Raw genomic sequence first — 27,367 nt, 5'->3', positions numbered from 1 at the left:
CTAAACAGTATCCAGCCAGATAACTTCCTGCTTAAACACAGATGCTGTACTTGCTAATTTTCCAATTACATAGCAACTTTTCAAAGTTGATAAACTTCTCAAAAATCCTTCCTTATGAGACTGATTTTCAGAAAATTCCAGGAAAGAAGAATGAAGTCCATAAATACTAATTTTAATACAAAAAATTAATTATCAGGGAGATATTTAGGTGCTGAAAACAAGTCAGAAAATTTATCTGAAGAATCACATTCTGTAGAAACAAAACACAAACACACCTTGTGCTCCGAAGTAAATGACCCTTCCAATCTAAAAGCTTTTTTTGCCTGAAACAAAGGCATGCTTTTTACAACCCCCTAGAATTACATAGAAAGGCTTCACTTCTAATAAGATTTTAGCATTGCTTGTCTAATCCTACCTTCAGAGCACGTCTTTACCTGGCTTTTTTCCCCCTTGGAACTGTAAATAGACTTTTTCTTTGAAGCTAAGTCCTTTCCAAATATATCTTCTGTTACGTAACCAGTATTTTCTTAGTCTTAAGTGGCAGCATTTGCTTGTGTTCTGACAGAAAATTGTAACTACGTATGTCGTCCAAAAAAGACAGGAATATAACATTACTGTGCCTGTGTGTGTATGAGGTAAAAGAACAAGATTATGTGGAAGATGAACCATTTAATGGAAGGCAAAAGATGCTAGTAAATTCTCAAGTGTAATTCATACAGTGTTCTGCAGTAAAATGAGCAAGGATGGATTAGAAATGACATTTTCTAAATAAAAAAAAAATCAAGTTCTCATCAGCCTTTTTAACAGAAACACATACAGCATATGTCACAAGTTAATATGAGATTTCAGTAGCAGTTTCTAATTCATTCTTCTATATAGAACTTAAGTATAGAACTATAGCATTTTCAGTTCTATGCAGCAAAAGTTTCCTTATGATAACTAACTTACAGGCTGACCACTAGTTGCCAGCTGACTGCTTGACTCAGAACAACCCTTAAAACTCCTGAATTTTAAGACGTGTTTGTAACTTGCTTTTCCTTTATACTCAAATGAATTAGAGTTTTTTCCTTCTCTGAGCAGGCTTTGGGAAGACACTGATTTCAGAATCCGAATCAGCTCCTCTGTATATAAATACAACCAGCTGATTTTGAACCTAAATTTTTGCAAATATCCACTTCCTAACTGACCTGATCTCAATGGTTCCTCCAGCAAAACAAGCTGCAGGAATAAAGACATTCAGGAGTAGTTAACATACCATAGTGAATTCATGGAAGTTGACCAGTTACTGCAAGTTCTATACAAGGTCTGTGTTCGTTTCCATTAGAAGAGCTGCACTGAACTGTACTATCTTATCAGAATCATATCCATTTCATGAGGATAAACTCTTGCTGCTCCAAACTCTATTGACTAGAACACACCAACTTCCGCCAAAAATTCCATTTCTCTCCACGCTTGTAATCACCGTATCAATACAACGGCAACACTGCGTGTGATGAACCCTTCCAATTATATATATGGATCTTCTGTACATCTCTAAGAAAGAAAGAGATCTTTTCCAGCATGAAAAGAGAATTGGATCATAAAACAAGAAATGTAAGGGGCCGAAGAAGCCATAATAGTTAAGTTTAATAATAATTCAGCCTGTGAGGATGAGGAAACAACCCATTTCAGGTTTGCCAACTTTTTTCTTAAAAATTAAGATCAAACTCCAAACCATGTTCTGCCCCCAGCTAAAGTATTATCTCAGGTTCCTTTTTCCTACCTAGGCCGATATCCCAAAAATATAAGGGAAGTCATGCCTGGATGTTCACAGGCATTTGGAATACTTGCATAGTTTTACACTGAGAGGGAAACATACCTGTTGGTAACAGGTTTTTCAGCATCTAATTATCATGTCTGTTTTACTGAGGATATGAGTAAGCTTTAAGTGGAATGACCATCACAAGAACAACACACAGAAGCAGTTATATTGCAAGCAGCATACACTGACAGAGTCTGAAACAAAGTGACGTGCTAAGTACTATGCATCACCAACTCAGGTATGTAATGAAGTATTATTCACCTACTTATTTTTGTCTCTAAGACTTAAGCAAATGAGAAACGGGTTTCTTATGAGCATTAAGTTCCACCATTCTCTTCAAGTTTTTACAGTCTGTACTTTGAATGTGAGTTGGTTTTGTTAAGATCATTAATACTAACCTAGAGATATGGTATTTTAACATGACTGAGCTATAAAATCAACCAGCATATTTATCTCTGTGAGCTCCCTCTACCTTTCTTTCAGGCTCTGGTACTGTTCCTACTACAGGCTGCAGAGCTGTAACTTAATGTGCACAGGCTGATGATAACCATTGGGGCTTCTTAGAGCACAGGCCTTTATGCTCACAGAGTACTCAAACATTTTGCTGGGTACCACCAGCAGTAAAACATCATAGGTCTGTCTCTGGTCATGGACCATGTTGAAAACACCTGCACCGCCAGGCGTGGGAAGCGCTTGTTCTGCACAGGGAGAAAATTCTGACACTTTGCTCATCCAACAGTTTGACTGATGGGGAGGGAAGACACAAGCAAGTTAAGCTGCTTAAAAAGAATTAGTTGGATTTTGTACAGAAAGTTTGAAAGTGATCCAGTATAAGTAAGAACACAAACAGCTCCACTACTTATTTAGGTAAATAAAATCTGCAAAGTGTATGCAAACGCTATGAGTTCTAATAAGCCGGGGAGGTGACAGGGAGGCCGAAAACTCTTCCAAGTTTCTAACCAAGCAGTGAAAGACCCCGCAGAGAGCGGGTGTGGGCACGGCCGACTGTGACAGTCAGGCAGTGTCCATGACAGCGCAGCCCGCCGCTCCGGCCGGGGCAGCGCCCGCTGGACGCGCTGCTCCGGGCCCGGCTTCCTCCGGCCGATCTCGGGCTCCGGGCCGGCTTTTCCCGACCCCGCTCCCGCCTCATCCCGGCTGGGCTGCGGCTGGGGGCACTGCGGGCTGCCCAAGGTCACACCGCCTGCCCCGGGCTGGAGGGCTGCCCGCCGGGCCAGGCCCGATTCCCCCAGTGCGGCCCGGGCCGGCTGCCCCGCTCACCGCAGCCTCCGAGGGCCGCCTCTCCCCCTGCACTGCGGGCTCGGGGATCCCCTCCAAGGGCGCCCGCCCCTCTCGCCGCGGCCGGAGGAGGGCGGCTGGCGAGTCCGGTTGCCTCGCAGGCCTCGCTCCCCGGGCGGCCCGAGCGCCGCCTCCGACCAGCGCGGCGGGCCCGGCTGCGTACTCACCGCCGCGGGGACTCGCTGCCTCAGCCCGCCGGCCCGGGGCAGGCCCATGTCCGAGCGCGGCTGCCGAGAAGACGCTACGCGGCCATGGCTGCTGAGGCGGAACTCGGCGGCGTTCGTCCCTCCCTCCCGAGCCTCCGCTCCCCCGCGGGGGCGGGGACTCTCGGCGGCCCTATCGCTGCCGCGGGGCCGGGCTCGGGCCGCGGTGGGAGCCTGGCGCCAGGCCGCTGGCCTGCGGGGCCTGTGGGGCGCGGCCGGGCCGGGCGGGGACGCGCTCCCGCTGTGGAGCTCTCTCGGAGCTGGGGGTGGCTCTGGGGGTGGTGTGAGGAGCAGGGAGAAGCAGCGCTGGCTCCTCAGGGTCCGGCCTGGCGAGGGAGCGCGGGGTTCCCCACAGCCCCGCCGCCGCGGCTGTCCCCGGGCGCTCCCTGCCCTGCCCTGCCCTGCCAGCCGCTGTGTGCCTGGCCCCGCCGCGCTGCCCGTTTCGGTTCCAGGCGCTCGCTGTTATCGAGGCCAAGCCACTACAAGCGGGCTCTGAGGTCTGTCACATTTTGTGGGACATGCAGCGTTTCTGTGGGGTGTTAAACTGGCCCTTCTGATGCACTGTGAGCTCTGGTGTGGGAAGGAGAGGCACCTCCCCTTATGAAAATACCCTTTTTTTTTTCCCCTAGGAAAAAATGCATTACTGGGGACATTTTAAGTTCAGATCTTGTTGGTTTTTTGTTGTTTTTGATGGCTCTGTTTTCTGTGCAGCTTGTGGTGTTTCTACAAGCATCGTACCTCAGGGATGGCACATAGGTGCTGACATGCTGGTATGGTCATATTGGGATTCAGTGGGAGAAGGGAGAGGGTGGTGCTGAGCCTGACTCCTGTCGGTCTGTGAGGCAGGTCACGTCATCGAGATCTTACACAAACGGAAAGATGCTCTGTCCTGCCAGTCCCAATCTGTCCCCTTAAGTGTGTCAAGCTAAGGGCTGCAATTAAAATACTTGCACTGCTCCATTTGCTTGTGGAAATACCTTGTGAACTGGAGCAGTTTCCCTCGACCACGTTGGGAAACAAGGAGGTCAGGAAGCGAAAAAAGAGAAAGACGCCTGTCTTCATGTAGCCTTCCAAAATACTATTGATTCACTGCCCAAACGGCTTAATTGCATCACAGTACACAGTGGTATAGTAATATGGGTTGCTATTGGGTACATGAAAGGCTCAATGTCCTTCATCTCTAATTTGCAGTGCAGATATGTGATCAGATGTAAACCGATTCTGGGAGAAATGAGTACAGCTCTAAGTCTCCTATATTGTGCAATCAGGGAAGTTAACACCAAAGTAAGTTCATATACTTAACAATATTAAACTGAACTGAATAATAAACACAATGCTCTTGTGCCTTTTCCAGAACTGCTCCATTTGTTTTAGCCAAGGTGGGTCATGCTAGAAAGTTATGACAAGATGAAACGAGTAAGTCCACTGATGTCAAGGCTTGAAATCTAAATGTGCAAATTAATGTTGAATATCATTCTAGCTGCTCTGCAAACTGCACTCACAGTGTCCCTGTTATTGTTTCTCTTACATGAAGAAATTGTGTCATATTCTTCAGTCTTACTTGTGCGGGCAAATCCAAACCATATGTAGAAAGGTGTTGGGGAGGACCTGCCTGTACAATTAGCTTTTCTATATGCAAGAACTTGTTAAAACATGCTAATGCGTTGATTATGTTATAACACGCTGCGGTGTTGCCTTAGGGTAAAACACATTTTCCTATCAGCATGTATAATACTGTGTAGCAGTATTGAATAAATTAAAAAAATGTTAAACAGTATAAATCACTATGCTTTTTAATGTATTTGGTTACTTAGTTGACAATAAGTATAAATTACTATCTTATAAAGTGGGGTAAAATACAGGAAAAGAAACTGAAACAAAGAAATAAACTTAACAACAGAGTCATGCTAAATTTAGCAGCTTCTCTTCAAAAACAGGTACTTTACAGATGTGAAATGTGTTTTGACTTGCCCACATCAGACATCAAAAGTCTCTCTCTTACATGTACTTTGGGTGAATTCTGGGAAGAAAAACCATTAGCCATGATTATTTTAAAGATAGAAGTTGTGATCATAATAATGAAAACTCATATACAGTGCTGATGGACTAAATGCAGACTGCGTTCTTTATCTCCATAAAAGATTTTCAGTAACATGGAACCGTTTGCTTTTCCATAGCACTGCAACTAACGTCACATGGCATTCCTGCTTGTTGGCACATGCCTGTGAGCACATTGTAACATTTTCTGTATCCAGCGCTGCTGTGTAAATGAAAACCGGTAATATCGCAAGTTAAATGCTTGTTGAGAGACACAGCACACTTACCAACAGTGGAAAAGTGATGTCCTGAAGGCTGGACTTAAGGTTTCTCCTTGGTGACAAGTGACCGCCCTGAGGAGGCACTTGGACTTGTTCTCTAGTGCCGCCTTCTGGCTGATGACTCCTGGAAAAATAAGCCAACAAGTCCCTGAGCCAGGTGACAACAGATAAAGTTGGATTACCTGCCTTTCCAAAAAGCGCATGGAAAATTCCTCCCTGCGGCCTCAACACTGCAAGAAGTGGGGGGAGCCCCATGAGGCAGGGCTGTGGGAGCCCCGTTGTGCTCACCGGGGGCGGCTCCGCCACTGTGGGTGGGAAACACGTTTCCTCTCTGAACAGGCCTGTTCAGCGGTGACTCGAGGATTCAGTTCTGTGACATCTGTGAGGTGATCTTTGCCCTTTGGAATCTGGTTATTTGGATTTTCCCCAAAGCTGTGTTAGGTAAGTCAAGGGCAAAAAATAATGGATCTGTAAACAATGTTGTTACGAGTATTCATCTGATTATCTAGTAGGTATTACCATCTCCAAAATAAGTTGGATTTTGTGATTGATGCCTTTTTTCTGAAGGGTGTAGATTACGGGATCTATGCTTTACAGTGGTATCGGAGGATTTGTGACATGGAATAGCTTTGGAGAGATTGTGAATGTGAAAATCTTACACAGTTGAAACAAAAGTTTATAAAGGGTGAGTGTCAGGAGGATGGAGCCAGGCTCTTCTCGGTGACAACCAATGATGGGACAAGGGGTAATGGGTGCAAACTGGAACACAAGAGGTTCCACTTAAATTTGAGAAGAAACTTCTTCATGGTGAGGGTGGCAGAGCCTGGCCCAGGCTGCCCAGGGAGGTTGTGGAGTCTCCTTCTCTGCAGACATTCAAACCCGCCTGGACACCTTCCTGTGGAACCTCAGCTGGGTGTTCCTGCTCCATGGGGGGACTGCACTGGATGAGCTTTCCAGGTCCCTTCCAACCCCTGACATTCTGTGATTCTGTGAAAAGCAGAAATGCTTCAGGGGCTGGCACGTCAGGTCCACTGCTGGTTTTGGACTGGAGGCCAGACCTCTCTGACAGAGCAGCAAGCACTTAGGATCGTTTTGGAGCTGCCATTCGTATCAAATCCCGTCTCTACGATCCGCAGCGTAGCTCAAGCCCGGGAGGGAAGGTGGCAAAGTCCGTGCCCTGGCAGGACCCCCTCGCCCGGGAGCCCCAGCAGCCATGAAGTGGGAAGAGCCACCCCCGTAGGAAAGCAGGGCCTCAAGACGGCCAGCGTGCGGGATGGCAACCCCCTTTCTTCTTCCTCAAGCTGCTTCTAGGGAGGCTCCCCGCTGCAGGCTGACATCCCTGCGCCAGCCGCCGAGGGCGCGGGCAGGCAGCGCCCAGCCCCCCGCCGGGCAGGAAGCGGACGGAACATGGCGGCCCCTCCAGGCCCCGGTTCCCCCGCCTTTCCCCGCGCCGGCGCGCATGCGCAGCAGGCGGCACAGAGGCCGTATCCCTCCGCCAAGCCCCTTTTGTCGGGGATATTTGTTTAATAAGATAATTCCCGCACCCCATGGTAAGTGCCGGGCGCCCCTCGAAGCGCTGCCCGCGGGCGGCCCGTGCCGCGTCTCGCCCGGGCGCGGGCTGGCGGCGGAGCAGCGCTGAGCGGCGCCCCTCCCCTCCAATCCCCGTGTCCCTCCGCCAAGCGCAGCGGGGACTTTTGTGTGGGGCTTTTGGGCGCCGATGAGCGGCGGCCTCCGGCGCCCCTGGTTGTTGTGGCGGCGGCGGCGGCCGGGCCGGCAGCACGGTAAGGCCCCATCCCTGCGCCCTGTCTCTCCCTCACCCCCCCGGGCCAGCCAAGCTTTTCCAGGTCAGTCTGTGCCTTTGTATAGGGCCCTGTTACCGGATGTGGAAGTTGATCTCTTCGCTGGTAAAAAATAATTCCACTTCCCCCGGAACCCGGCGCCGCGGCTCCCTCCGCAGCGCCCAGCCCAGCCAGGATTTCCTGTTGGGGAGAGCGGGCGCGCTGGCCGGCCTTCCGGGGACCCCGCCGCGCGGGGGGCGCGGGCAGCGCGGGGGCGGCCTGGGCCCGTGTGGCGGCCTGGGCGGCCCGCGGGGCGCCGGGCGCGGCCTGTGGGGCAGGGGCTGCGCCGGGGCCGGGGGCCTCCGCGCGGCCGGCGGGGTGTGGGGACGGGTCGCCTCGGGGCCCTGCGGCCGCCACACGGGCCCGGGCGAGCGCGACGCGCCTGGCGAGGGGCCCAGGCGCGGAGGGGCAGAGCGGGGCCCGGCTCGTCCCGCGTGTTTCCCGGGCGGGCAGCCCGGCCTGGGCCGCGTGGGGCCTGGCGTGGGGCGAGGTGGCCGGTCCGTGTCCCGGCCCGGCGCCCCGGGGCGGCCGAGCTGCGAGCGGGAGTTGGCGCCAAAGGTGCCCTGAGGAGACGCAGCTCCGGCGGGGGGAGCGCGGCCCCCGGGGTCCCTCACCCGAGTCTGTAACCCGTGCTTTCGGCTCTCAATAAAGCGTACGATGGGAACATGAACGTGGGATGAGATGTGTTAGTTCGGACTGTTCTTTTCTTTCCCGGTAGTGGAAGTAGTTTCTTTTGCTGACACGCTGTCTGATGGCGCGTCGCTGAAATCCCCTGTAGGAAGAAGTCTTCTGCGCTTAGTTTTTAACTTAAAGCAGTTGCATGTTGCCCTTTATCCTGCTTTCTGAGCTTTTATTTAACGAGAAGTGCTGCATATTAGACTGGAATGTGCTGAAAGTTGTGAATGCACATCTTTGAGTACTTCGGCTTAATGTTTTTTTTTTAAATTGTTCATGACTTCTGAAGTAAGATTGAGCAGTTTGGTTGAGGTGTGTGTGCACGTAGAAATAATGGTGTGTGCACGTGAATCTGCTGTGTAAATAAGGTTGAGTGTACATGGCAGATCAGCATACACTAGATATACACTCTTGTTCGTGACCCGCTTTCTTTGCTGAAAACAGTTTGTTTTCTGGGGGTTTATTTTAGGCCTACGTGCCAGATAGAAACTGTTGAAGAAGATTCTTCATAATAAAACAGATGCTTTCATTAAGAGTGATTTTTTTTGTTTGAGGATATTTTCAAGTAATTTGAGACATACTCTTAAAGCTGTAGTACAGTTCAAAGGCTACATGACAAGCCCTTAGATTCTTCATGTCGATCATAGCTGCTGTAATGTAACCTTTTTGGTATCCAGTGCCAAGCTTATCTGTGAAAGCTTTGTAGCTTGTAGGCATTGTCAATCCAAATCTTGGTTGGTGCCAATGGTTCACCCTTGTTGCACAATAATGTTTTTCAGATGTTGCATTATGTTGGAGGTAATGGCCAAATTTGTGCTCTCCTTTTAAGAACAAGACTTTTCTACCATCTGCATATTTATTGGAGTTGCATTGATGATTGGTGATAATTTAAATTAATGAATGAACCTAATTGGAAGACAGACCTGCTTAAATACAGGCTTGAATATCTTAAACACTAAGCTATTCAACAACATGCTTGGTATTCTGATCCCTTTTCTCAGATCAGGTATTTTTCTTCTCATACATACATGAAAGTCATGTTGCTGTTTTAACAAACTAAAGAGAATTTAGTTAGAAACAACGAAATCATAGAGGAAAGTTGAAAGCACTGGAGTTAAAGCCAGTTGCAATTGATATATCAGTGTAGTTTTCATTGTCATCATAGAAGTGTGAATGCTCTAAGCCTATGATATTTCTATTAAGGTTTGAACTATGACATGTGAAATCATTGTAAAAATGCATTTGGAAGGGTGTGATTCCCTTAGGAAACAATACAGGAACTTTCTGATTTTATCCTATGTAAATCGCTATGATCACTATTAAATTCTATATAAGGTAAAATCATACCACGCTCTTTAAAAGATGCTAGCACATGGAAATACACCTAGACTTAATGCAGACTTTTTGGTTCCTTTAAATGTTACAAAATTGTAATTGAAATAAACTTTGAAGTGGTGTTCTGAGTTCAAGTGTTGCACTGTTATCTTGGGATGTAAAAAAAAACCAAGTTGGTCCTATTATTTAAATTCTAATAATTATCGAAACTAAGTGCGTGGTTAAAGATGTAAATAGTTATTGCTAACTATGCTCAAAAATATTTTTATCTTGGTATGGATAGGCATATAAAGTTAGTTAGAAATTGCTATTTTAAAATTCTAGCAATGCTGTGCAAGATTGAAATGGAATTGATAGCATTTCTGAAGGTCAGGTCTGAGGAAGCAGGTGGATTTTTGTTTTTAAAATAGTGGAAAGAAAATGACATTCTAAAAAGGGCATTCTTCCAGATGTAATGTGTGTGAGAGGTGATGGATCTCAAGGTGTCTTCCAAGTAAGATTCTGCTGCTTGTCACTTCAGTAGGGAAACATCTTTAATTAGAGGTTTTTTTGAACTTTGTCTTGGTGTTTTTAGGAATGGTTGCAGATCCTTATCGTAGAGACTGTGTATATTGATTCACTTTACATTGCAGTAAATTGCAGTGCTGCAGTCTATGCTCTTGCAGCCCAAGTATGTCTCTCTTAGGGACATGCCTTGGTAGAGGTGCGCTGATGGCTGCCAGATCTCTGTTAGCAGATATTTTGCAACAGCAGGTTTGTGCCTGTTGATCTTCACCAGCTGATGTTCCCACTGCAGTGGCCAGGACACCAGACTGAAAGGTGCTGCAATATCTTAAACCAAATCTTATCTTCCTTTGGATTGCAGAGTCTGCTGCTCTGTTGCCTGTAGGCTGTGGTGTGGAACCTCAGGCTGCCCAAGCTGCATGGTTTTCAGCTCCTCGCTCTCCCCACAGAGCCCATTTCTCACACAGTTCTGCCAAAACTCCGATCAGGTGTTGTTATATACCCCTCTGGTAACAGCATGGTGTTCAGAGTTTCACAGACTGTATAAAAAGTCTAAGATGAATACAGAACAGCTGTGTGATTTCCTTTTGAACAGAAGTAAAATAGCAATAACAATTTGATCTAAGTTTTAAGTACCAGTTAATTGTTTCATCTGGCTAATGACACTGTACAGAAAGCATTGCAGTAATGAAATGTGGACGTTGAGGAGGTGGTTAATGCAAAGAAGTCCAACCCTTCACTATTTACTCAATTGTAGACAAACCCTCTGTTCTCACAGTTGTGTAGGAGCTATAAGAAGTCTGAAAGCACACTCAGATTGCCATAACTGTAATATAGTCTCAAGACTTTATTGCAGAGCCAGTGATGTTTTTATTGTCTGAAAGAATCCTCGTACAAAGCATTACCCAGCTGTCCTGCTCACCAAGCTGGGTGGAAGTGACGCAGTTACTGAAGAGTCCCCACTAACACAGTCCAGTGGGGTTGATTTGTAGCAACTGCGTGAAGTAGCAGCGCTGCTTAACTGAGAGTGCTGCTTTGAAATGGAAATCTCATTTCAATTTTAAATGTGCTTTATTGTACTATATATAGAACTTTGCTTTTGATAGTATCTCTGTGGTATTGTAGTGTTACTAACTGATCTCAGGAGAACAGCTAAAGAATTCTTTGAAGAATTTCTCAGTGTGTCCCAGTACTGGCAGTGCAAGAGCATGGTGGGCAGTGTGGGACGTGTTGTTACTTGAGGGTTTCCTGATCTTACAACACTGGTCCTTGGAATGGTTTGTCAAGTAGAATCAGCTTTGGGCTGATGACTCCAGAGAAATTTTGTGAATGCTAGTTGGTTAAAAGTGACTAAATGTGCGTGGGTTTTGTTGGAAAGGCATCTTCAGTTGCTCTTGTTAGTGCTTAGTGATGTATTATGTGATTTTTTTAGTTCATCAGTGTAATTTTGGTGCGTTTTTTACTTTCTTCCACTAGATGGCCCAAGCATGCTTTGAAGTACCCCATGAGAACTGAAACTTTTACCTCATTTCTAAAATAATTTGTGTTGGTTTATAATAACTGAAGTTAAAATTCTACATCATGAAACATATGTAAACTTCTGTGATGCTTTGTGCTTGTTTAAAGTACAAACACTTTATATTAACCAAGAGAGTATTGGTTATTGGAAGTAATACATAGTAATGAAGGTTGTGTCATGTATGATCTTCCGTGTCCCTCTTTTTCCTTGAATAGAACATTTGTTATTGAGTGTAGTACAATGCTGGTTGGTTTTGCATTGGGATGAGAACTGCTGTAGTGTCCCTCTGACAGTGTGTTCAACAGTAGTGGTTCAGAAACACTCTGAAAAGTTGTCAATGTCAGGCTGAAGTTTGTCCCCAACATCTCCTGGGAGTGAGACTTGTATTTTGCAAGACATGAAGTATAAGCTTGTTATCAAGGCTGCCTTTTGGTTAGTGGAAAAAGACACGTATACACAGAAGGCAGCTCTCGCCCTGAGGGTGGTCAGACGCTGGAATGGGGCTGAAGAACTGGTGGGATGTTCATCCACAGAGACATTCAGACCTCAACAGGATGGAGACCTGCGCAGCCGGAGCCTGTTGGGCCAGCTTGGACTGGGAGGTGGAACTTGGTGACCTTGAGAGGTCCCCTGCAGCCTCAATTATTCTGTCATTCCAAAAGGAGACTTTGTTAGTTCCTTTTCTCTGTTGGTGTTTAAAATATAAGGGAATTGAATTGTTGCCTTTCTGAAATAGTTCCTAATTTCAGTGTTTTGCATTACGTTCCGAATTCCTTTTGCTTCTGAGGACCTTGATGTGGTGGTACTAGACCACCAGAAAAAGTAGGCGTGTCTGCATGTGCTTCTTTCCTACTTTAATAGCCACAGAACAAAAAAAGGTGCCATGTAAATAGAGTGCTATATTCCTCCATTTCACTGCTGCACTTGCCAAGTGCCCTCTCTGTCCTATTATTGTTTGATGTCATTAGTCTTAGTGTCTCCCTTTAACAGGGATAGTACATTTTTTCTTAGTCCTGTTTTTCTCTTTCTTTATGGAAGAGAGTCAGCTCTTATCCCTTCCTCTGCATCTGACTCTGTGCTCCTTTTTTCCTTCCTTTCCCATTGTCAGTATTTGTCCTGTCCTGCCACCTTCCTGCTTCTCTTCCCTTTTCTGGCTGGTGACAAATCAACATGTCCATGTATACTAGAAGGATGGACATAAATGGAGCATTACCTTGGTGAAGGGGATATTGGTGCCTGCAGTCAGTTCTGTAGCCAAAGAGGTAATCTGCTCCGGTTCATGGCTCTACTGATACACGTTGGAGTTCTGCATTTGCAGTAGTTCCATCTTCCTTTCTAATTTCTTCCAAAGTCAATAGCTTTCGGGTTATTGAGCAACTTGCCATGTGCATTTTGCCAGTTGAGCCAAGTGCAGAGAGCTTTCTAAATACATTGGTTTTGTGATAAAAGTATATGTTGAAGAGATTAAAAATTACCCTATAGGGATTTCCTTCTGAGCTGATATACTCTAAGTAGGAAATTGGCTGCATGGCCTTGGAGCTGCTGTTATTAGTAATGCACACTTAATTTTCCTTGTGACTGGAAACAACTGATGAAAGTAATTCCATTCTTAGCATCCTCATAGCAGAAAATATGTGTAGAACTAAAACGTTAATGATATATTTTGGTTAGTAGTGTGAATTATAGCTTAGTTATAATTTTTCTTTTTACTGAACAAATTTAATAGCAAGTATGAAATAGAGTGGGTTTAGAAAAATGTTATACTAGGAAATCTTTGCAACAGAAACATAGATAAGTGCTGTTTGTCTACGTATAGTTTTGTATGCTCTGTATTATATGAAATTTTGAGTGCTGTGAAGGGGTGATTATCTAAAGGTGATGTGAGTTTTTTCAGCTAGTATCTTGGTCACGTCTCAAGCAAAATTTTGCACTTAACATGTTTTTAGTAACTATAGACAGGAAGCAGGCATTAATGTTTGTTTTCAGGGATTTTAGTTCATATATCTGATGCAAATAGTACAATAATATATACCTATTGCGTCATTTTGTAGCTAGGAATACAGAAATTCTATTTTAGGGTGAAGAAAATGATGTGATGGACAGGATGTCAGAAAGGTGGTGTGTTTCATACCTATTTAAACATGTTTACGTAGTGGTACACACCTCTTAGATACCTATAGGCATTGTGGAGAAGTGAGTGTAGTGCCTTGGGGCGTGTGTCGCAGCAGCCGGGGTTTGAAAGCTGGACAAAGACGGCTGTTTGAAAGCTGGACAAAGCCGCAGCAGATTGCAGTATCAGGTGAGACCTTCTGAACCACTTTCTGCTGTAAGAAAGGTTCATCCAGTCCAGTTTAAATTTAGTTTGATATAACTTTGCACCTGCTATCGTCACAGCACTGTAATACTGGAATCTTCACCCTAGTCTGTTCTGTTTGGCTGACAAAAGTAATTCTGAAATAAAGCTGCTTATTGCCATCAGTAAAACATGTTCTCATGGCTAAAATATCAACCCCAGGTTTTGAACTTTTCAGAGTAGTTCAGGAATAATAATTTTAAAAAAATTACAGCAGCATTTGTGTGCTTAAAGTAGTATTAATGTTTTGATTTTTTTCTTTCTATTCCTTTATGTCCTTCACTAGATGTCACTAGTAGATTTGGGAAAGAAACTTTTAGAAGCTGCACGAGCAGGTCAAGATGATGAAGTTCGGATTTTGATGGCAAATGGAGCACCTTTTACCACAGACTGGGTAATAAAAACTCTTGCCGTGTTTAGTAACTCTGGTTACTTTTCTCACCTGAAGAAGAAAATAGGATTATTACCGTTCAGCACTTATGTAGCAAGCCTTGGGACTTTCTTCTTGGAATTCTGCAGTCACATCATCTAATGCCTAATTCAAAATTAAAATGTTTCTTCATATGACCTCCTCCTGATTTTAGTAGCAGTGTGTGAATGAGCTTGCTCTGGTAGTTTTTAAGATGAACTTTGGTTAATGGGAGAAAGCAGCAATCGTCCTCCTAGGTATTGTGTTCGTGCATTTAGTATAGTCAGAGGCCTGCATTAAGAAAGCAGTCCCAACTACATCGTATGTGCAGCTGAGAATTCCCTGAAACAGGCGCTCTGTCTTGTGGAGATGCCTGGTTTTAAATAGGCTGTATAAAGAAGTCAGGGACCTAAAATTCTAGGGTATTTACAAGCCATTAAGAGCCTTAAGCTACTTAATGACCTAACTTCCAAGTTGACTCTGTTCTGAGCAGGAGATTGGACTTAAACGACTTGTAGAGGTCCCTTCCAATGTTGGTGTAGTGTGCTGACTAAGACTAAAAATAGGGGTTGGCCTCACAAAGACAGAAAAAACAGAACAGACATCAAAAAGTTGCTCCCAGTGAGCTGAGCGAGCTGATTTTTGTGATTGTTGAAAACAAACAACACCCAAAACAGCAAACAACCAAAACCAAAACAGCAAACAACCAAAACCAAACAACAAACCTTTCTTTTTTTCCTCTTTGCACTCTGTAAAAGCCCTGACAGCTTCTTTCGTTGAGACTGCAAGGGAGAATGATTTTGAAATGGTGGCCTGACACGTGAGTTTGATAGCTGCAGCGTAAGTACTTCATGCCAACATCTGTTAAAACTCTGCTTTTTCTGTTACATTACAGTTGGGAACATCTCCACTTCATCTAGCAGCACAGTATGGCCACTACTCAACAACAGAAGTGTTGCTGCGAGCAGGTGTAAGTCGGGATGCCAGAACCAAAGTGGACAGAACTCCATTACATATGGCAGCGTCGGAAGGCCATGCCAGCATAGTAGAAGTCTTACTTAAGGTAAAGACTGCTGAAATAAGCTCTGAGGTGGGGATATTACAAGGGTTTATGATAAAATATTTGCAATTTCCTTTTAGTCATTAAACCAACATTGAAATGGTATGAATATTTATGCTATGTGCATTGAATGCTTTGTTTTCCTGTTAAACTCTAATCGATTTTAACATCAAAATAATCACGATTTTAGGTGAATTATTTATTTCTGTTTCAAAATATACTGCTTCCTAATTTGAAATTGTGTGAGTAACAGCTTTTAGAACCAAGAAGTTGTGTTTTAGGGAGTCTTAAAACCTTTGAAGTAAATAATTTGTTTGGTAGTTAGATTAAGGTACTTTTAATAAATTCATAAATGTAAGATAACAGGACATTACTACTAGAGAAGGACAATTTTGGGCTTCATTCTGTGACCAGTATTGTTGAATTCAGATACTTCTAATGACATAGTTTATTCAATGATCTTGTTTGTAGCACGGTGCTGATGTAAATGCAAAGGACATGCTCAAAATGACTGCACTTCACTGGGCTACTGAACATAACCACCAAGAAGTTGTAGAACTTTTAATAAAGTACGGAGCAGATGTTCACGCACAGAGTAAATTTTGCAAAACGGCATTAGATATTGCAGTAGACAATGGAAATGAAGACCTTGCAGAAATATTACAGGTAACTTCTGATTTATGAGGTTATGGAAACTTAGAGCGAAGTATTTGTTTACACATGGGATAAATTAAGCTTTTAATATAGCAGTTGTGAGACCATGTATTGACTGATAATGCTGAACTCCAGGCTAGTTCATGACATGGAAATAAGGTGAATGTTAGTAAACATTAGCTGACCGAAGAGCGTTCTCACTACCTACAAAGTCAAGGATAAGTATCCTTTATTTCCTTAAATTTCAGTGTCGTAGTACACAGAACTAGGTGGAGTCTTCACAAGCAAGGCATAAAACTTAACTCCCTGCTCTGCCAATATGTTTTGACTATACCCTGGCATTCAGTTGCCTTCATGTATGGACAATAATTTCCGAACCGTTGGCGATCAGGAGGGGAGAAGAGATGGCAATTTCTCCAGAATTAGAAAAACAAGGATTGAATTGCTGGAGTGATTGGGATTTGGATTATAGTAGATATTTCCATGGAAGCGTGTGATCATTGTTCATGTTCCTGAAGGCAAAATAAATGCTAAGCATTATTGAGAATGGAATAGAAAACAAATGAAAAATACCCATATGCCACTGTATCAATCTGTTGTTCCCCTGCATCTTGAACTGTATGAACTTCTGGTCTGTTCCCTTAGCCTCCTCTTCATTGCAGAAAGGATGTAGTAAATAAAAGTCAATAATTCAAAGAAAGGCAAAAAGAAAAATGCCATCTACAATTAATGGGAATTACTAAGCTGTCAGAGCCGATACTCTTGGCATGTAGCTGCCACAAGTCTTTGTTCTTCAGGCCTCTTATTTTAGATACTTGAGCTTGCACATCTACAAAAGGGCCTTGCCTTTATATGGTCGTCTTTGTTTAAAATAAACGATGAGGTGAAGTAGCAGTGTGTTGTTACTCTCTTTCTCTTCAACAGACCTTTTGTCTTTAGATTTCAGCCAGAAAAAAAAGTTTCTCATGTACTTACACAGGGCACAAGATGCAATGTGGTGTGTGTATATTGCAGGAGCATAACAAGGGAGATACTCCCCGTTTGAGTGGAATGTGCAATAATTCTAGTTCTTACAAGGTAAATAACTTCTTTATACCTACAATTGGAATGATATTATTACCTTTGTCTCCTAGATTGCAATGCAGAACCAAATCAATACAAATCCAGAGAGTCCGGACACTGTGACGATACATGCAGCAACACCACAGTTCATCATTGGACCTGGAGGGGTGGTGAACCTAACAGGTCTGGTATCTTCTGCAAATACATCAAATGGAACAGGTATTTAGATGTCTATAGGATAGCTAGTGGGATTTTATACGTTTATCGATTATCGCTGTTTAGTGAAAAAGCTTGAGGAAAAACAGTGGTAAGAATAATTACCATGTTCCTCTTCAGTGTTTTTTGTGTGTTGTAAATATCTAGGTACTTAAAGCAACAGTCTTCACAGAGGTAAATTATCAGAAGTTGTGTTTGCTTAACAAGCTTGCCTTCAGAGTAGCGGTTTGGTTTAGAAGAATGTTGCTGAGAACAGAGTGTGTGTTAGAAGCTTCAGTGCAATAATAATAATAAAAAAGGCACTTCACTGGTTTTAAATTTATGAATTTTTTTTTTTTTTTCATCCTACTAGATGAAACAGGAGTGTCCGCTGTACAGTTTGGAAATTCATCGACATCAGTATTAGCCACGTTGGCAGCTTTAGCAGAAGCATCAGCTCCTCTGTCTAATTCTTCAGAAACACCAGGTTAGAAAGCTATTGATGGGGATATTTTTCTTTTATATAGAATAACTTCTTTTTAGACAAAATCTCCATTTTCGTTTCAAGGTCTGAAGAAGTTGAAATAACTTTTCCTTCCAGAACTAAAAGCACAATGTTGAGCTTGAAACTGAAAAATAGGGGCTGTTTGCCACACCAGCTAATATTGGCATTTGAAACATGGACGTTTTGGTGACAGTGGTCTGTTTTACGGCTGAGCCTGTACTTGGAAGCCAACTCAAATTCAATAAAACACCAATCATTCATGTAGGGCTTACTGTTTTGGTTTAGTGAATAAACATAGTCTTTGAATATTTAAGTAGTGCTGTAGGACAGTAATCTCTGAACATAAAGATCTTCAGAAGGCAATGACTGCAGTCATTATTTGAACTACAGAGTGATTTTTGTGTGTGTATGTTATATTGTAATTAACTTAAAAGATGAAAGCTGCAGGGTTTTATCTACCTTCTCTCATCTTGAGCATCATAACACAGTCTATAGGGGTTTAATTTCATCTCTGTAGTAGAAGGCACTCTGATGTCTATTATTTAAATCAAAGGCTTTGCTTTTACCCTGCCAAATTGAAAATAAAATACAGAGTTAGTGCTTGGAATTCTTTGATTGTGCTACTAGTGATCTTGCCCTTTGTCTCAGTATCTTGGTTTTTTTAAAAGGGTATTAGTGTAAGACCCCAGTTACAGCATATAGTGCAAAGTGTGGTATGTGTTGTAGTTTTGAACGCAGTCTTTCCCTTATCTTGCCTTACCTATAGATGTAGTATAGAACTGTGAGAGATCACTGCTGTAATACTCATTATTGAATAATTAATTTGAAATATTTGGTTGAGCTGGGATTTTTTTTATTTTTGCTTTTACCTGTAAAATGATGTACACACAATATTTTACTTTTTTAGCTTTATCGTTCTCCTTTAAAGGTGTAAAAATGTCAGCTCTGCAGAACTTTTGCTTTAGTCCTGTTTCATACTTCTTATAATAAAGAAAGTTGGGGTTGTGTTTGAAGTACCTGTTCAGTCTGTTAATACAGTGAGCAGAGGAATAATGGCTGGGTCCTGAGGTGCACCTGACAAGGCACTGGTCGAGGAGTAGTTTCAAACTAGTATTTCAAGTTAATTTTTTTTTATTCCAGTGTTGGTGTAACTTAGTCCAGCTTGTATGCAATGGAAAAGTTATTTGTGTTCTTAAAGACAGCTCTTGTTCTTGCTGTCATGTTAACGCTGAACCCAGAGCATCAATTTTGAGTGACGTGTGTCTATTAGGAAACGTGCTAAATTTAAAAAGTGTTTTATCAATGAGCAAGGTAAACCAAGACAGAGTTGTGTGTATATTTAAAAATGTAAATTCTTTATGTTGGCCCAGTGAAAAATTGCTATTAACAATATGTAGTCATGCATTAACTGGAGAGTGGGCAGGATAAAATTTTAAGAGAGGTAAAAAACTTCTCGGCTGTACCAAAATAAATTTGAAATCATAAAGCTTTATATATAGATTGACTTAATTCCTTTACTAATCCGTTCATAGTTGTGGCCACAGAGGAGGTTGTGACTGCAGAATCTGTGGATGGTGCTATTCAGCAAGTTGTCAGTTCCGGGGGTCAGCAAGTTATTACCATAGTTACGGACGGCATTCAGCTTGGTAATCTGCATTCGATCCCAACCAGTGGAATAGGGCAACCCATCATTGTGACCATGCCAGATGGACAGCAGGGTGAGTGGAAACTTGTATGGTTTGAACTTGAGGAACTATTTTAGTTATAGTAGTAATAATAAATTGTTAAGTGTAAATGACTTGGACAATTTGGTGTAATAATCAATTTAAATATGTCTTTGAATTCATACACTGCAGAAGGCTCAGACACCTGAGCTGCTGCAGGTCAGTGAGTTACTACATGTCAGCTGAGTCTGAACGGAAGAATTACTAAACGGTGTGGAAGAGAAATGGGACACTTAAGAGAAAAGTTATAACTGCTTGCTTTGCCTTCAATAAGCTTGATTCTTGCAAACTTGTTACAAGAACTGGAAGATGGAGTAAAACAAAAGCTTTCTTCTGATACTTATGTTATTGCCTCACTGGAGATAGTGCTGGGAGGTGAAGCTTGGATTTAGAAATCTGATGCATGCAGCAAGCTGTGCAAGTCCCATGGAGCGTGTTCTTTACAGAGGAAAACCCACGTCTTGAGGTGCTTGAGGTTTTAGCGGGGCAGTGGCAGAACTGATGAAGCCAGGGTGACACAAATTGTCCTGCTGGGCCATATGTACTTTGTTTGTAGAAGCTACTAGTGTGAGAAGTGTTGTTTTGTGACATTAGTGTGTTTTCCCTGATTTCTTCTTAAGATGCGCTGTCACTACTGTTTAGACAAAAATGATTCCTTCCCTGGTTCCTTCATGAGGACTCCCAGTGTGGAGCTTGTAGAGTTGAACACCAGAAACAAATGTTTTGGTTCACAGTCTATCTGAACATGTACAGCTACTTATCAGAAAGCATGAATGTGTGTAGGTAGTAACCGAAGTGACAGTCACAACATTTATTTGCCAGATGGTTGCATGAGGAAATTAGAGTATGAATCTCTTTAGATCCCTGCTTTTTTTCTTCCAAGGTTAATAACTACTGGGTTTTCAGATTACCTAATTAATCTAATGTTCTAATTAATCAAAATCAAAGAGCCAGCTTTGTATTTAGTATTAAGAAACATTATAAAGGAGATGGTCTGCTATGTAAGTTACAGAATTGACAGGCTGATAACTCTGCTGCAAATCATTTCTATATCTGTTTACTCTGTGAAGAACGGCATTGATACTGCAGATTAACAGCTAACTATTGTAGACCTCAGCAACAAAGAAGTTTTAAATTCATTAGTAGCACACAAGCGGCTCAAGTTTTTAGTAAATCTTCCCTGTCCTGACTTTATAATGCACTTTGTATAGTTGTGTTTGCATAAAGGGAAAGTCTTAGCATTTTATTGCTGTTAATAAAACGGCTAAATTATATTAATTTTATATAGTGCAAATATTGTTTGAAGTAAATGTATTTATATGTACAAATATGTTTTCAGTATTAACAGTTCCAGCAACAGACATTGCTGAAGAAACTGTGATAAGCGAAGAACCTCCAGTGAAGAGACAGTGCATTGAGATTGTTGAAAATCGTGTGGAGTCTGCGGAAATAGAAGTAAGGAGTATGTTACGTGATGTGTGTTAACCAGACTGTTCAGCACTGAGTACCTGGTTGTGGTTTCTTGTGTTGCTCTAGAATTTTATTTCGTGTAACCACAGAATGAAGTGTGTAAAACAATAACTTGTTCAGTCTCCCTTGTTACTGGAATTCATCTTTTACAAAGCTGTTGTAAAAGGAACATAGGAGGGCTGTTTACTTCATCCTCTGGTCGTGCACATAAAAGTGACACTTCTTTAAGTATAACTTAATTTTTTTGTTTTTCTTTTAAGATCACTAGCTAGTTTTTAAAACTAGGAACCAATATATTATCGAGTAACTTGACAATTTCTGCCAGCAGTGAATGAGAGTACTGTACCCTCATCTTTCTGTTATGACCACATGCTTGTCCTGATTGTGAGATCATATTTTTAGCAATGTTTCCTTTCCATTCATGATATCTAGATAACTGTTAATGGAAATGTGAAACAGTAAGATTCTGTGTTTGTCAATTTTTATCTGTCTTTTTTTTTTAATTCTGGAGCAGTTTACTATTGCACATCTTTGCACTATCCTGGGTTTTGATAGTGCAGAAGACATTGAGAGAGCTTTTCTTTTTATATATGACAAATAGATGTGGCTGTTCAATTTAAAATTATAGCTTTTTTTATATTAACCAGAATAGGTCAACCATCTCATTCCTTCTTCTGTTACTTCTAACTGTGCTGACCAGTTTTGGTCAAAAGTGTGTGAAAATTGCTGTCTGCCTTGACAAGGCTGTAAGTTCTCATTTTGTCAGCTCCATGACATTTCATTTACCAAAGGTTGTATTCTCTAATTTCTGTTCATATTATTGAATTGTGCCTAATTGAATAGTTTTTATTGTACAGTATGTGCTATGTGTTATCCATGTCTAATAACAATAATTACCACCATTCATCACTTGCTTTGCCTGTCCTTAAGTTGTCACATCAAGTACTTTTGGCCTTTGCAGCTTTGTGGTCATTACAGATTATCATGACATTTGCCATTTTCTTGCTGCATTTTTTAAATGTATGACTGTTACAATAAAAGCATTTATTTTGTTCACACTTTTAAACATCTGCCTGAATTATTCCTAAAGGAAATTATGTTTCCTTAAATATTTTAATAATTCTGTTAGGTGAAGGGAAAAAAAAAATCTAGATTGGTTGAGGAATAAATTGACCTGTTCCCAATTACAGACAGTTGGTGTAACAGTAAAAATAATTCTTCTAAGAGGATTACCCGTTTCAGTTACATATTTTAACCACATTTCTCAAATATCAAAAGAAGTTGGTTTAAATGAGTTACTTGATTTGCTACCGTTAAGTGCAGGTTTTGAGGACTGAGTTTGTACAGCCTGTACAGCTGGAGATGCAGACGCAGATCTGTGCCTGTAGTGGAGGGCACTTGATTCAGGAGCCATAGTGTGGTTCACAGGGGTACAGGTGGTGAACACCTGAATTTTTTAATGTAGAAAACCTTTATTTTTTGGTTTATTTGCCTCCCTGGTGGTTCATTCACTTTTTTGCTATGAAAAGCTGATTCAAGGCTAAGAGCGCTTTTTTCAGCTGTTGTAAATTCATGGTGCACAAACAGTTAACTGTAGTTTGAAAGTATTTAAGTTGAACATCCTCCCATTCATGTGAGGTGACAAACTTGCCTGTGAAAGTATTGTGAACAACTAATGCTGTAGTCATATTTGTTGATTTTTCTCTTTTGGGCCTGTTAAGTTCAAGCATTTCAGCTCGTTTTGAAGAGTGATAGCAGTTTTCCTAAACAGTTTGATGTTCTAAACATAGGATGGCAGCAAAAAAAACCCCATGTCACACACATACTCTCTTTTTCATTTTCATGCATCATTCATTAACACACAGTGATTTTTTTTATTTTAATTCTCGAATTTGACTGTCTTTCCCGTGTTGCGTGTTTGAAAGGTAACATGCCTTAGAACCAGGATAATCATTTCATTAGACTTAAAAAAAATCATGATTGTAAATCAATTGTATTAGGGAATTCATATCCCTGCTTTTTCTGTTGTTAAAAAAAAATGTTTGGTTTGGTTATTTTAGTTATGGGTGCCCCTATTAGGAAGAAAATTCCTTGATAAAATGGAAGATTTCTTAAGAGTGCTCAGGATCCTCCGATATGATTTTTACCTGGGTATGATTTTGTACTGATACAAAAGGACTTCAGATAATTAGAAGATTTTCAGTTGTGTTCTAAAGAATGCCCTAAGAACACTTTCTGGATTTGATGACATTAATAGACCAGATATAGTCCTTCCTGTTTTAGATGTCAAAGTTAAGGAACCAACGTTCATTGTTCAGCTGGCTCTAGATCTGCGTTGCTCTCAGAAGCGTTCATCTCTTTCCACTGCTGAGTGGACAGTGTTCTTGGCCTCAGTTCCTTATGTCATTCTGTTTATGTTGGGACTGTGGCTAAAAACTACACCTATTAACTGCTGGACTGCCGCACATTGCTAGTCTGGTAGATACTGCTTTTATCTTCTCTGCCACCAAGATTTCTTTTTACATGTTTTTCCTATCCCTTCCTTAATGCGCTGTGCTCCTTGTGGGTACGTGGCTCTATTTCTCTCTTCTGTGGGAAACACTCCTAAGCTGTGTTCTGAGAACCTCTCCGCCCCGGGTGTTTGCGGGCTGTGCACACTCTGTAGCAGTGGTAACTCGTAATACCTTGCAGAAGCGCTGGCCGGTGAGCTACTCGTGGTTCTTATAGAGCAGCTCTGCTTCTTGCTAGTGGTAGATTTCTGATGTTCTTCATGTTACAAATGCATGAGAGAGATAATGCCCAGCTCAGTCTATCCCAGAGCTGAGTGCCCTCGGGAGGGAAGGGTTGCTTTCCACACGTAGCAGGATTGATGGGTTTCACTGCTTCTCTGGGAACTGTCTTGTAGCTCTCCTCACCAACTTCCTACTTCCCAAGGCTGTTTTACATGAGCTGTTGGCTCCCCTTAAACAACACAGATAACTCACAAAAGTAGCAGTATGGTGCTGGCACATCATGGATGTATTTCAGATCCTTTGAGATGTAGGCTCTACCGTTCACTTGGCATTTGTCAGTCCAGTTCCTACATAGGCTGGCCATTCATAAAGCTACTTAAAAAGCAGAACCCAAATTTTCAGAGATGGAAGCTTAAGTTCTTTCTCAAATAAGTAAGCAAGATCCAATGAGCTATCATTTCATCAGCATATGCTCCATATAAAGCAAAGCCTAGCTAGCTTCCTTCAGCTCTTAAAGCCATGTGTAAACCCAGGTTGCACTTAATGGAGTTTGTTCTCTTCTGTGTTGTAAGCTGGTCTTTATAACCTGTTAATAACATCTCTCCTTCACCTGTTGTTTTTGCTATACAGATGCTGCTGTTAGCAATGATCTGATCACCTATGTCATTATATTCCAGCACATTCAGCACAGCATGTGATTGCTAAATGTGACTGTGACAAGTGCTGAGAACAGTAGCAAGTAGAAGGGAGGCAGAGTGTTTTGTATTTTCAGGCTGTGACCATGAAAATATGTGAGTGCATCAAAGAGGTGAAGAATAGGGATGCTCTTATGGGGGTGTGGGGGGAGAAACTTTCAAACAACTCTTTGAGGTATTAAATGGGAATGTAATACTGAACTGCCGGGATGGGAATAAGCCGAAAAGGCAACTTATTTTCACTGGGCCCATGTCTTTGATAAGAGTTTTGTTTTTCTGAGAGATATTTTGCTTTTCTGACAACTTCCCTACTGTGGCTGCTTAACAACTACAGGGGAAAGAATGATTTGAAATCAAATGCCACCTTACTCATAAAAGTATGATGCACTTTAATGAAATGGTATTTGCTTGAAGATCAAAACAAAACTATTTTCCAAGCAAATTGCTTTTTCAACTGGGCTCAATGCAGCATCAAACAAAATGACAGTACCTACGTCATTGGCAACAGAAATGCATTCTCCTTCGTTCCTAAGACAGCTTCATGGGAAGTGGCATTTCCTGTATTATTTTGCTTGGAAACCACTTTAAAGCCGTCCCCAACAAACTTGTATGCAGGATGGAGCCTTAAGTTACTCCTTTTGAACTGAAAAAAGTTTAGCTAGCTGAATACCTATTAATTCATAAACATGTGGTATCCTTGGGATGCAATTATACCTCTGAATTGCGTAGTGTCAATCACTGCAGATCATTTCACTTGGAAACCAGTTAGGTGTATGTTTTAGCGGGTAGCTGTCACCAGTGCAAATTGCTCTTAGGTTTTTCATTCTACTGTCTGATTAGAAATACAACAGAAATGGACAATCCTGTTAGATTGGATTCCAATTCTAAAAAGTAACAAAGGGTATTGAATCATTGGAGAAATGTTACTATGTTGTGTTATTTAATCACCGTGGTTCCGCTTTTTTTTATTTCAATCTTTTTTTTCCATGAAGACTTGCTTGGTATCTTTGCAGCTGAAGACATTTGGGTTTACTATATTTACACTTCAAGCCTTATAGTGGCGAGTTGTCTGGTGTGATAGTTCATGTCTAATGACCACAGCAGCATTGAAATAGGTTTGCCTGAGTAAGAACTGAACCGTTTCTCCATGATACCCCCTAACACTTGAGCCGCATGTAAAGGAAAAGTATTTGCCGTTTTAACTTGTATTTGATACATATTTGACAAAATATTGCTGGTTCTGTTTCTAATAGGAAAGAGAAACTCTTCAGAAACAGCTGGATGAGGCAAACAGAGAAGCACAAAAATATCGTCAGCAGCTTCTAAAGAAAGAACAAGAAGCAGAGGCCTATCGGCAGAAGTTAGAGGCAATGAACCGCCTCCAGACTAATAAAGAAGCCGTTTAATAAAACATGAACATACTGCAAAGCCTGTTACTTTCCAAAACCTGCAGTACAATCTTGAACTGTACCCCGTATAGGTACAGACGCAGGATTACGTGATAGAGAAGATGCTACAAGTTGATAACTGGACTTAAGCCGTGAGCTCCGATTAATTTCTTGTAACATAAAAACTCTGAATTTAGAAATTGTGAAAAGTATTTAAAATGAAATACTGTAAATAGTTGTTTTTTTTACAGTTTCCAAATGAGTTGATAAATCTTTTTGAAGGGATCCAGAAACACGCAAAGCCAATGTTTTTGTGAAATTTTTGATTTTAGTATGAATCTAACTCCTGAAAAACAGAACAGTTTTAAGGGTGATGTTGTTGATTTAAGCTGACAACTTGAAAATGAATTATGTGACAAAATTAATTAACAGTTATTTCTACATGGTAACAACTTCTCTGAATAAGACATTTCCAGGTGGAAATCTTTGTACAGCTTTAAGTAGTTGTCTCAGATTCTCTGAAAACCATTTTTGGTTGGTTTTTTATTTAGGCGGTGAAATTTTTATATTTAATTTCAGATATATCCAAGTAGATTTACATGTATATGAAGCTAATATTTTTTAAACTTTTCAGTTTGTACATATGCTGCATGTTTTTATAATTTCTACACATACATCTTGCATAGGTATTTTTCAGCAAAGATGAGGAAGATGTTTAGCCTATAGGTCATTCGAAGTAAGATAGCAGCCAGTTTTATTGTGGATGGTATATTTCTTGGAAGAATGTAATTTGTAACTAAAAAGAACAACAAAACCATCTTGATTTACATATTATAGGCGATTTAAAATTCGGTAGTGGAGGCATTGAAACTTCACTTGGTGTGTCTTACAATTTTCCAGTACAAACAAGCTCAGTAATTAAAAGAATGTCTCCGCTGGAACACAAATAGTAGTTCTTTTAGAATATTCCTATTAATCTCTTTTCCCCCATAGCCTTGAAATTCTTTCAGTGATACATTTTTTTTCTAAATGGACTTTTGCATTTGAATTATGCAATTGGACAAGGAATTTTTTTACGTTGTAGTGATGCTCTTCGTACCTCGCATCATTGTCCTTCACTGTGATACTGTGTTTGTGCGTGTCTGTGCAGTGATCTATTATGCTTAGGATTTATATAGCACGCCACATCTTCAGAGCATTATAAAACCTTTTAAAGAACCCTTCCTGTACTGCCTGAGGCAGGTGAGTGTTATTGTCTCAGTTTTGTAACTGGTATAAGCGCAACACAGGGAGTGTGAAATGACTGGCCCGAGACCACGAGAATCCGTGGTGGACCTGAGGACGGATCTCAGGAGTTCCTGCCTTCTAGTCCTGTGCTTAGACTGAGCTGCCTTAAGATTGTTCAGTGCTGTGTTACGTTAAATTTTGAACTACTGTGCAGATTCCTTTTTGGCAAGATAAAACTCTCTGTGCTTTGCTTTGTTGTTCCATGTTTCACTGCTTTTATGGAATTGTTTATATAAACTTAAGCAAAAAGTCTAGTTTACCTATACTGTACACAGAAGAATTACCCTTAAAACTGTACTCTGGCCTACTTTTTCTATTTTACAATTAAATATCTTTTCCACATA

At 41.7% G+C, this 27,367-nt stretch overlaps 2 protein-coding genes across 10 annotated transcripts in view; one reads left to right on the top strand and one right to left on the bottom strand.

Moving 5' to 3' along the window:
• The window catches only part of USP8 (ubiquitin specific peptidase 8), a 24,521-nt gene extending 16,977 nt beyond the window's left edge, over positions 1–7,544 (bottom strand). For 4 of the 6 annotated variants that reach the window (XM_065847773.2, XM_065847778.2, XM_065847776.2 and 1 more), the window contains exon 1: positions 3,265–3,415. The gene's annotated coding sequence lies outside the window, so the exon portion shown is untranslated. Of the gene's footprint in view, positions 1–3,264; positions 3,416–5,624; positions 5,743–5,906; positions 6,389–7,495 lie in introns of those variants that run through there. The other 2 variants (XM_071814072.1, XM_065847774.2) reach the window with 2 other exon arrangements.
• On the top strand, positions 7,054–27,367 carry GABPB1 (GA binding protein transcription factor subunit beta 1). 4 transcript variants are annotated; one of them, XM_065847779.2, is made up of 9 exons: positions 7,054–7,168; positions 14,129–14,236; positions 15,147–15,314; positions 15,783–15,977; positions 17,099–17,246; positions 17,596–17,709; positions 19,260–19,445; positions 20,791–20,906; positions 25,602–27,367. In XM_065847779.2, the coding sequence occupies exons 1-9, from the start codon at positions 7,166–7,168 to the stop codon at positions 25,752–25,754; spliced, it is 1,191 nt and encodes a 396-aa protein (XP_065703851.1). In that variant the 5' UTR covers positions 7,054–7,165; the 3' UTR covers positions 25,755–27,367. The 4 variants fall into 4 exon arrangements, with proteins under 4 accessions (XP_065703851.1, XP_065703854.1, XP_065703852.1 ...); XM_065847782.2 differs by having other exon boundaries at positions 7,055–7,168; positions 17,099–17,210; XM_065847780.2 differs by lacking the exon at positions 7,054–7,168 and adding an exon at positions 7,251–7,399.

The sequence above is a fragment of the Patagioenas fasciata genome, chromosome 12, assembly GCF_037038585.1.
Source record: "Patagioenas fasciata isolate bPatFas1 chromosome 12, bPatFas1.hap1, whole genome shotgun sequence".
Classification (NCBI taxonomy): domain Eukaryota; kingdom Metazoa; phylum Chordata; class Aves; order Columbiformes; family Columbidae; genus Patagioenas; species Patagioenas fasciata.
The sequence above is the reverse complement of the archived record's forward strand: the minus strand, read 5'-3'. Positions and strand labels throughout refer to the sequence as shown.